At 38.2% G+C, this 11,061-nt stretch overlaps 1 protein-coding gene across 1 annotated transcript; it reads right to left on the bottom strand.

Moving 5' to 3' along the window:
- Positions 1 to 5,041: 5,041 nt before the first annotated feature.
- UNE17 (Subtilisin-like serine endopeptidase family protein) lies at positions 5,042 to 10,381 on the bottom strand. Its single transcript, XM_088955354.1, has 10 exons — positions 10,286 to 10,381; positions 10,081 to 10,172; positions 9,900 to 9,997; positions 9,636 to 9,794; positions 8,043 to 8,713; positions 7,037 to 7,104; positions 6,695 to 6,937; positions 6,443 to 6,557; positions 6,072 to 6,285; positions 5,042 to 5,688 (listed from the first exon to the last, which is right to left on the bottom strand). The coding sequence occupies exons 1-10, from the start codon at positions 10,364 to 10,366 to the stop codon at positions 5,078 to 5,080; spliced, it is 2,352 nt and encodes a 783-aa protein (XP_088811480.1). The 5' UTR covers positions 10,367 to 10,381; the 3' UTR covers positions 5,042 to 5,077.
- Positions 10,382 to 11,061: the final 680 nt, after the last annotated feature.

Raw genomic sequence — 11,061 nt, forward strand, 5'->3', positions numbered from 1 at the left:
GAACAAAATATACATAACTAGTGGATAAAAGAGAAGAAAAGAACTTCTACAATTAAGAATCACCAACAGAAGAAACAACAATCCATTGCAGCTTCATCCACCAAAACTAAGAGAAAAAAGACAGGAGTGATGCTCAAAGAAAAGGACGAAGTGTTAGAAATAGCACGAACAGAGAAAGCCACAAAAGATGGCAACGTCCCAAATAACTGCACCCATTACCAACAATGGAACCCGCTGGTGAACTGCAACTACCCCCAAGAAACTGCAACCAACACCAAAATTTGCAACCAGCGGTGAAATAAGTCGGGAAATAGCCATGGATGGTAAACTAAAATAGATTGTGGCCACCGCCCAACAATAGAAGAATGAAGAGTTTACCTCCTGTACCAAAATCCCTACACAACAGAAGCAAAAGAAGAAAAAGAACAAAGAAGAAAATTAGGTGAGAGGGAAAAACGATGAGAGATGGAAAAATGGTGTAGAACTGAAACAATGGAATGAAAAAAAATCAAGAGGGAGAGAGGAGTGGAAGTGAGGAGAAGGGGAGAAGAAAAACAAGAGGACTAGAGAGAGAGAAAGGATGAGGAAAAGAAAAGGGAGATGGGGGACTCCCAAAGGGGAGCCCCACCCCAGTGGACCAATGGCGGAAGAGGAAACAATGAAAGGCAGACAAAGAGAAGAACCTCAAGGAGGCATCGAGAGAAGGGCCCTCTCTAAACACAGAAAGAAGAAATCTCTGAAACCCAGAGATAAAACACAGGAAGTACTCTCCCACTTGAAGAGGAGGGATTTGAATCCAACTATTAGGCCTTGAAGATAATGCACTCCTCAACTAATCACTCTTCATTTCCCCCCTTTAAAGGAGTTTGTGCATGCACCAAAAATTAATGCATTTTTTTTTTAAATCTACACCGTTAAGAAACAATAATTTCATTAATGAAAGGGAAAACTAATGCTATTTTAATCGCATACTTTCTAAGCAAACTTTTTGATGGCATTTAAAAGTCTCGATTATTCAAAAACATAAACTTGGGGGTGTTAAGAAAAAACTTGGGATGTTCTCCAGTGTGAATTGTTTTCTTTGTCATGAGTTTCAAAAAGAAATTAAAATCACCCAGTTTGAAAATACACAGTATTTTGAAAAACATGAAAACCATCTTTTTGATTGTAAAAGTGTTTGCTTATTTTCATGACTGAAAATAAGAAACATGTTCTTGTATTTATGATTTGAAAAACAAACTTAATCAACAAACCTTCTTTAATTGCAAATGAGTAGAATATATCCAATAAACTAACAAAATCCCATTTTATGGTTTTCCTTCGTGAAAATGTGTTTTTTCAGTAGAGATGACGTGTATGATGCCATAATTATTTTTTGATTTATTTCAATATACCACGACCAAGGTGTTCTAAACCAGTATAACCCAAGAATTTTAAAATTGGATTGGGCAAGGAAATGTTATGGGGACCGGTTCATGGGTTGAATGGTTTGATCTTCCAGTTCAAACGGACAGATCATTTTGAATTAAAAATAAAAAACAATAAAAAATAAAAAATGGTCAAAACCCATTGTCTGGGCTAAAAGTTGGACAGTTCAACCACTAGGATCAATGGTCACTAACTAAATCAATGATTTTTAACCAAAAAATGGTTTTGGGGTGAAACAAAACTGGTTACCTGATTAGTTTCCCGTTTTTTAGTCTAACCATCCGACCTGGTCCAGTTTTGAAAACCATGGTAAAACCCACAATACAAAATACCAAGGCATTGGTAAATCCAAAATGCTTTTTAATGTGTGGTACTAAGTTGTTGATGCCATCCTTTAAAGTTAGCAAATTAGGGTCTGTTTGGCAACGTTCTGCAAAAGTGTTTCTCTCATTCCCAATACTCTTGCGGAACAAAAACATGTTTGGCAAAAAAAAAAAAAAGCAAGAAACAAGTCATTTCTGAGTGAGAGCAATGCCCAAAAAACATGTTCTTTCGGACTGACAAATAGCCACTCCTGAAGAACACGTTCTCAAGGAATGTGTAGTTCCCACATCATCTCAATTTATTTATGAACACGTATTTGCCCTTCCCACACAAGAGAACAAGCAACGTCATCATTTCACATTGACGATATAAACTATCCACCCCTCCAAGCCCTAGGCCTCAGCAATCTTCTTCATTTCTTCCTAGTGCTCCTGCTACAAATCCACTTTCAAGGACTGACAATGAATGACTAGTTTATCATCTTTGACAACCATTTTCTAGTCAAAATCTCATACACATGTAAGGTTTTGTTTGTTGTTGGCGTTTCTAACTTAGTATTATCTATTTTTTTCATCCTAAAACTTTTTCCATATTCTATTTTTTCTTCTTAAGCGAATCTCCTCCTTTGTTGTTATCTTCACGAACTCAAGCTACTATATGCCGATTTGGTGAAACATCTCATACTACTATACAAATCTTGTCACAAAAAGTAAGTAACTTCGATGTAGGAATCATGATTGGGGTACTAAATTAGATCTTGTCTCAAGAATAATTTCATTATCCAAACACAGTTTCTTTTTTTTTGTAGAATAAAAATCCATTCTCAAAAAACAATTTGCCAAACGCCTCTAAGACAAGAAGCCCAGTCATGTGGCCCATGCTTCTTCCATTAAAAAAGCCCATAATCACTTGTTATTAGGAAAAAGTAAAAACCTAGCCACCAACCTAAACTCATAGTTGTTTTGCTCATGGAAGATCGAAAACCCACACAAAGGCATATCCATAAAAGGCAATGGACCCGCAATCAATTTGGCCAGTTTTGACATTTGCTCACAAAAATTAAAAAGGGCCTAAAAGTGGGGAAAAAAATCTCACAGACTTCATTCCTTTGAAATGATAATGTATGTGTTTGGTTCCGTTTATGTTTATTGAATAAACATTTGTACTTTATTTGCTAGTAAAATCGAGAAATGCAATAATTGCAACTGTTTATGACAAATAGGTGCCACTTCAGCGTAACAGTGAATAAATGATTGGCCATTTGTGGAAGCTTCAAGAAGTAACTTCTACAAACGGCTGACACGCATATAAACCAAAGTTCACTTTTTACATTTTCAATGTATGCAGAATAGCATGACAGAAAATGATGAGATGGTGCACCATCAATAAACATTTACTGAATCAACGTAAACAGAACCAAACACCCTTAATGTTGCTAAATTACATGACTAGCCTTTTTTTTTTTATAAAATGCCTTCTTTTTATGGCTAAAGTACATGATTAGCCCCGATCCTTTGTCCTACTAATTAAACCACATGAAAAAACCCAGATTTAATTATTTTGACCAAGAAGAAAAACCTACACTTTAAGTGGACAAAAGAAAACAATTAAAGAATAAAATAAAAAAAATGAGGGATAAAATTATTTGTTTAGGTGTCATTTGGCAAATCAGTTTAGAAAGATGTATGGAATGGAAAGTCTTTTGGTATGGTATTTTGAGTTTTTTAAAGTTTGAAAGACCAAAATTTGATCTTTCTTATTTGACAATAAAGACAAGAAACCAAAAAGACTTATGCCCTAAAAAGCTTATTAAAACTCAAAATGACTAAAAATATGAAAGCTTCAAGTGAATGTTATTGTCTTAACAGATATTAGATCATGGTAGGGTAGCATACTGTCTACATCTTTTAAGGGCAAGACCCTTAAATGGCACCTAATGAACTTTTGGAGTTTTGTCCTGAAAAAACTAGACCATTTGATAAGTATCCTAGTCTAATTAGGTGCAAAAAGATAGAAAAGTTCATTTGAAGCTTCTATATTTTTAACCATTTTAGGATTTTATGAACTTTTTAGGGCATGGGTATTTATAACTTCCTACCAAATTTGGATACAAGGAGTTCATACAGACCTTGAGTCTTGGAGACGAGAACCAACAACCCCCCTGGGATCAATCGATTGAGTAGGCTGTTGACACAGCTATTGATTGCCACCTGGCTATCACTTTCAATTATCACCTTCACAAGATTCCACTTCTTAGCATGTGATTGCGTACACACCTTCTTTAATTGTAAAGACTTCAGCCTGAAGCGCGGTTGTGGCTGTTGAAATACCAAAAGTAGCAGCCTGCAGCCAGCCACATAAACGCCTACTCATCTGAAAATATCAAAATATATGTGGATGAGATTGCGAAGCTCGAGCAGGACAAAAGGACGAACAAGGAATCTCTCTTTGAAATGAGGACGGAAGCTCACCTCGCGTCTCTCTCCAATTTAGACTCCTCCATCAAATCAGATGTGCCAAAGTCGTCAGTCGTCATTGTTATATTCTTAGCATGAGGTGAGCTTCTTGGAAACTACGTACTTGGTTTCCAACATCAACCAATAATGTTTCCATTTTTTTAGTCTCCGTTTCTTCCTTCTCTATGAAGAGAACATCAGTTGCAGTCAATCTTCATTATCCAACGCACATTATCTCAATCATTAATTATATTTTCCTTGAAACTTTTGTTTGTAGCTAAGATTCTGATAATTAATCAAAACCCATTGGATATTGCTTATTATATTGGTGTGTCTGAAAATCTTTTCATTTGTGACAAGTTTGTCGCAACTTAACTGATTATGGGAGTTAAATACGTAAAGTTTTCAAATTATCATCAGCCTAGATGCACGGTTGGACCGATCGATGAACCACCAAACCAGTTGACCTCAAATCCCGTTTTTCTTAATGGTTTTGAGGGCCTATTTGGTTCTCAGGAATTTGGGTCTGAAATCACTCAACCAAATGTTTGGTTGGGTGGAATCTGAATCTTATTTCCATTTCCACTGAAATGGCATTCCCCATTTGAAGCAATGATCATTCCTTCTCCCTTTCTTAATTAAGAATAAAATCTCATCAAATAGACTATATGTGAGAATAGACCATTCCGAATGCAAACCAAATCTTTGTTTTTTCTTTCTTTATTTATTTTTTATTTTTGAACGCCGTAGCTTAATTAAAGTAAATCCGTTCATCAGCATCAACCATATTAAAAAACAAAGTCTAGATTGTTTTGAGGACTTAATTCAGCGATTAAAACACTAAATAATTAAAAAAGTAGAATTAAAAATTAATATTGAGATATGGAGTCAACACCATCAACAACAGTCGTTGTGTTAACACGCACAACCAATGGACTCCTGACATGATGATGGCTGCAGCCATCAGACCACACTATCTCCCCAAAATCATACCTCCCCTGAGAATGCTTCATGGGTGTAAGCGTTACGTGATATGAGATTTCTTGTTTGCAGTAGGAGAAGACTAGGATTCGGGGCCGGACGACGACCTTCACTCCGTCAGGATTGACGATGCTCACAAAGTATATAGCCTTCTCTGGACCAACGTTGCGCACAGTCCTCTTGATTGTAACAGTGGATTGGAGGTTGGGCACTGTAATTGATGGATAATTCAGGTGTGTTAAGGTCGTCCGATGGCCTTTAGGGCAACTGGTGTCGACCATTGCAGCAGCTGGCTCAAGGACCATGCTCTGTATTTGGGCTTCTGTGTAGCCCAAGCTGCAGAGGAAGATGATATAGTCCCTTGTATTCATGTCATACACTAGTCCAGGGTCCATTGCCTTTACTGGATTTATGTGGCCAGCACCAACATCGAATGGGTCTGCAAGTTTCATAGATCCCCCGGCAAGAATTTTGTCGACGCTTGTGTCTCTTGTATAGGCTGAGCCATATGAGATAAACCAATAGATAGGGCATTGAAGAGAATTGAATGGCTAAACATGATTATATTCACGTAACCCATCCCATATATAGTTGAATCAATGCTTATATGATGATGATGATGATATGTGGTGGTCTCCCTCATCCTAACTTTGAATTAGGTAAATATATATAGGCTACATCTTATTTGAAAATGAAACTGCATTATGTGAGCCATCATATACACTCAATCCAGCCATAGAAATTAAGTATATAATTTTCCTTTACCTAAGGCCATTATTTTGGAGTTCATATTTGCTGCAATTGGAATGTTGATAGGTGCACAAGTTTATTAGTTTCCGTGCAGTCAGGATGTAGCTAGCTTTGCTCAATTAAATTAATTACCTGTAGTCATCAGAGCTGACTTGATTGCTGCAGGAGACCATTCAGGATGTGCGGATCTGAGAAGGGCTACTACCCCTGCTACATGAGGGCAGGACATGGAAGTCCCCGACTGGAAATTCCAACTCACAGACCGGCCGTCGATGGGTAGCAAAGTTGGAGGCGATTCTGGAGACCATGCAGCTAAGATATTGATTCCTGGTGCACTTATATCTGGCTGCATATATATTAATTAACTGATTAAGAGCTTACAAAATCATTAGCTATAACTTATAAGCAAGAATCAAAATACACATGGTTTCAGGATTTGACCTGTTTCGTGGGGTAGACAGTTAAGAAAAAAAAAAAAACAAGAAAATAAAGAATATATATACCTTTAGAATATCAGGAGCAATCGAACTTGGCCCTCTGGAGGAGAAGTCGGCAACCACTGGTGCCGGTGACCTCCCAGTGATAGTTTTACCGGGAAGTAATTGCACCATAGGGACCCTTCACCCACATCAATTAAACATGTATGAACTGTAAGCTAAATAATCTGAACGACAAAACACTTACATACATACATTAGAACATATACATGCATGTGTACAAAGTATACAATTTCCGTTAAGCTAGCTGTTACTTACTTGGGAGATTGAACAAGATAATGGAGAATCCGAGTCCCTTGATTAACATCTATTCGGATGGTAGGGATAATATCAACATCAGCTGCTTGCTTGGTAGCGGGCTCCGCAAAGATCAAACCTGATCCATTGGCTCTCAGAACTGCCAAGGCCGCAGCACCACTAGAAACAGGCCCTAACGTTGAGAAACACAGAACAAACCTCCCTGAGGCCAACCTCCCTCTCCATTTCTCAAAATCACAACTCCTACACAGGTGAAATATGGTGCAGCGAGTTCAGATATCAGCGCCACATTGCTCTCATATATATATAGATAGATAGGTAGATAGAGAGAGAGAGAGAGACCCATCAAAGAAATAGTTGATCCCATCCACCAGTCTCCCATTTATTTGTTTGGAGTTGAAGCTCTCACCCTGTGAATAAAAAAAACGTGTTCAATTGTTTATCTCAACAAACCATGCAACCTAAAAGATTAAACTGTTAGATGAGGGTCCATTTGTAAGAGCTTCAGCTATGATTGAGCTGCTTTGAAAAAGTTACTAAAAACAGCTTCACTGGAAAGTTGCTTTCTTGGCTCAATGAAAATGTATTTCAGCTTTCCAGGTTTTCACCAAGCATAGCTTCCCACTCCAAGCTTTTCATGGATAGCTGCTGTGTGAAAACCGTCCCAAACAAGCACAAGGTCCCTGAATAGGCTTTTATTCTCTTAATACACTCTCTCATGTGAAAGTCCATTGGGCTTGAAGCATAGACAAACACAAACGCACTCATTACTTGTGCTGAAGTTTAATTAATCAATTATAAATGAAGCCAATGAGAAATGGAAAATGAAACACTAGTAAACCATTTGGTCAAATAGGCTATGATAACATCTCAAATAAACATTCAATCTAAAAACTTGAGCTGTTAAATGAGGAGGTCCTTGAATAAGATTTTACTCTCTTAAGAATTACACGTACAAACATAAATTCATAACACAAGTTTGTAAAATTTAATCGGTCAAAAGTTAAAACTTAATTAAAACAAATGGTATCTGAATTCTTGTACCATTTTCGCTTAATTAACGGCCTGGCGATGTAAAGTGAGTGGTGACCTAGGTTTGATCCTTGTGACGTGTGATCTTAATAGGAGAGAGAATCGAGAGATGGGCACTTAATTTAAACATAATAGGAGAGAGAGGTAGAGTTGATATATATATCGTATGGCCATAGAGAGTGTGCCAACTAGCTAGATCTTGATTCACCATAAACAAGGCTGAAATTCAAAAATTAACAGGAGAGAGAGAGGAGGCAGCTACGCATGGAAAATTAATTAAAAAGGTATAATAAAGATGGCGTGGCAAATAAAATACCAGAATTGTGAGGTTGTTGTCTAGCAGCAGCCGGGCGGGAAACTTCCTGTCAATGGAGGAGGCAGCTACGCATATGCCCCAAGGCGAAACGTTTTCCACGAGAGACGGTTCAGGGCCATCATTTCCAGCAGAGAAGACGACGGTGACGCCCAACTGTGTTGCATGGAAGGAACCAATATCAGCGCTGGAGGCGAAGAACGGTGCCAAGGGAGGCCCAACCCCAAATGAAGCCGATATCACATGCACCCCATCGTGCAACGCATCGTCGAATGCCGCCAGTATGTCAGCTTCCGTGCACCGTCCGTCCAGCTCCTTACTCCAACATGTTTTGTACACCGCAAGCCGAGCCCTCGGGGCACCACCCCTGCCTGTGCCCTCCCCAAACCCCATGAAGCTTGCATTCTTCACGATGGATCCCACTGCTGTCGATGCTGTGTGCGTCCCATGTCCCAAGTAGTCTCGGGCCGATCGGTACTCTCCGTTTTCACTTGTGTTTAGTGGCCCATATATCTGCTCGAAACCTTCTACGTAGTAACGAGCACCGATCAGTTTCCGGTTGCATGCTTTGTTTGGCACAAACTTTTCACCTTTCACACACCTTCCCTTCCACCATGATGGTACTGGTCCCATGCCGTGTTCTTCCCGGAAACTCTCAGATTCCGGCCAGATACCTACCTTATCATCAATCAATAAGTAAACTAAGTAAGATAATGCTAGCTAAATATTGGAGAAGGAGGTGGGGGGGGGGCTTCAAGAAGCATTATTAGTGGCTTATTGCAAGGTAGCTAGGCAAAAAGGCTACCATTAATATTAGGGATTGTCACGTAAACGTAGAGAAAAGAGAGCCAATTAAAGTTTTCTCTCCGTGCATTTTCCTAGTCCTTTTTTTTTTTATCTTAAGTCTAAACTGTGAATGTATGATTTCTCTAGCTAGTAAGTTTGTTTACGTGCATGCTTTGCTTCCATGCATGCATTAAATCAGCAAACAACCCTATTAGGCTCAGTTTGGAGGGAATACATGCAAATACAAATATGTGCAGTGCAAAACCTTACATAATATGTATTTATACTTTAACATATATAATTTGCATTTGTACTCATTCCAAACTAAGCCTTAATTACAGCATTGGCGTAGATTTGCACGAGTGGTAGCATTCGAACTCATCAAATAATTAGGGTTGATTTGACACGAGATGAGAAAAAAGATAAACATTTGCACGTAGGGCATCATTTGTGTGTAAGTGTAAGAAGATGAAGGTGGGCTTAGGGTGCAGACAGACAGGGTCAGGAGATGAAGTCAGGACAGGACCACGTAGTTTCATATATACTAGCATATATAGGGTTCTTTTTGTGTGCTGATTTTTACTACGAAATGAAAAGTAGGATGAAGCTATATATATATATATAACAAGTATCAGTGGAGTTGTCTTTCCCTTCCGATTTCAATGAAACAATTGCCTCTAACAAGAGGTTAACGAGAAAGAACTTAAAGAGAGAGAAGAAAGAACAGGAAAGTTAGGATTTATCTGATCGAGAAAAAAAAAATAAAGAAGAAGAAAAGAAATTGTTTGGATTCAACTAAAAGTTAAAGACCTGTGTCGAAGATCCCAACCACAACATCATCACCGTAAGCTAGTTGCAATGGAGTTGCTGCTTTATTGTGATCTAATGCCAGGCCCATGAAATCCCAGCTTCGCGTTGTGTGCAACCGCAGTGTTTTGCTCCTGAACACTGATATCACCCCTTCCATCACTGCAACATGGGATCTTTTTTTGTTTGATTATTTCTCAACTTGGGCATTAACAGTAAGTCTTATGAAGCGAAGTTTGAGTTGAATATTCAGCATCAGGTGCTTACTTGCTAAAGCAGTGGCTTGAGTTGAATTCAGCCTAGCAGCAAAGCCGGAGAAGCTGTGCTTGTAGCTGTATATCATGGCATCTTTTGCATCTTGTTCACTGTAAGACAGTAATTAAGTCGAAATTAATGGCTCCAGGTTATATAGAGAAGAAATACTGTTCAATCAAATAAATTATATTACCTAGAGAAGACCATAGAGAGAAGTTGGACATGGGATTTGGTAGTGAGGAGAGGATCTTGTGCTTGGTTTATCCCTAAGTAGATAATATGTACCTGTCAAAAAGAGGATATATATGAGAAGTGAGATCGAGGACAAGATAATTATGTGGGATCATTGGCAGAGGCAAAGAAAAAAAAAACTTGGGAACATTGAGAAATAAAGTTACATTGTTTGTGCAGGTTGAATGGATAGAATAAAGTGAAAGTGATAGAAATAGGCCCCAACACCACTGAAAAGAGGTTGTCATTGTCTCCCATGGAAGAACCACATTCTGGTTTGGGTTGGGTCGTTTAAATAGAGAGGTAAAGTTTGAAACACGATTCCTATGGATTTGGTCATGGATAGTATCGTGCAGTGCGTGCTTTGGAAGGCTTTAAAGCTGCAAGAATTCTGACATTTCCCATGGGACCATGATGATATTTTCCCTAGCTGAAAGATGAAGGTTCTCTCTCTCTAGCTTTCTAAAAAATGGGAGAAGCAACACCATTTCTTTACCGGCTGGTTTGGCGATCTAAGTTTATCTAAGCTAAAAAGATCAAGGTTAGGGGTTAATTAGGAGTTGCACGATCAAATTAATCAAGGATTAATACTTTAAAGAGAAATGCATGCCGCTTTAATTTCATCATTCTTGTGAGCTTCTCATTGAGCAATTAATATATATGGGTTCTCCACAAATATGATTAAGATGACAAAATTGTTATATATATCATTCTCAAATTTTACAATTGTTCCTTAGGCTCCAGTTGCTTGCAATGAAAGTTCGTTTGCACTAATACGAGTGCAAATGAGAAGAATGCAAAATCTAGTTCACTTCTACTTAATTTCCTTTGCTTCAGTTTTATTTTACTTGGTTAATTCGTTTACGATGCAAATAAACAAACCAAGGCAAAAGGTGAAACAAAATTAAATTAATTAGAAGTTGCAACTAAATCAATTTGTGCT

Source organism: Nelumbo lutea, chromosome 7 (genome assembly GCF_056320005.1).
Source record: "Nelumbo lutea isolate HS-2025 chromosome 7, American lotus-T2T, whole genome shotgun sequence".
Lineage (NCBI taxonomy): Eukaryota > Viridiplantae > Streptophyta > Magnoliopsida > Proteales > Nelumbonaceae > Nelumbo > Nelumbo lutea.

Excerpts from the sequence above, each read along its gene's own strand:
- UNE17 (XM_088955354.1), bottom strand. The coding sequence starts at position 10,366 with ATGACAACCTCTTTTCAGTGGTGTTGGGGCCTATTTCTATCACTTTCA. Across the intron at positions 9,795-9,899 it reads TCAAGCCACTGCTTTAGCAA|TGATGGAAGGGGTGATATCA; the intron begins GTAAGCACCTGA and ends CCCATGTTGCAG. Across the intron at positions 6,286-6,442 it reads TTGCTCCTGATATTCTAAAG|CCAGATATAAGTGCACCAGG; the intron begins GTATATATATTC and ends ATATATATGCAG.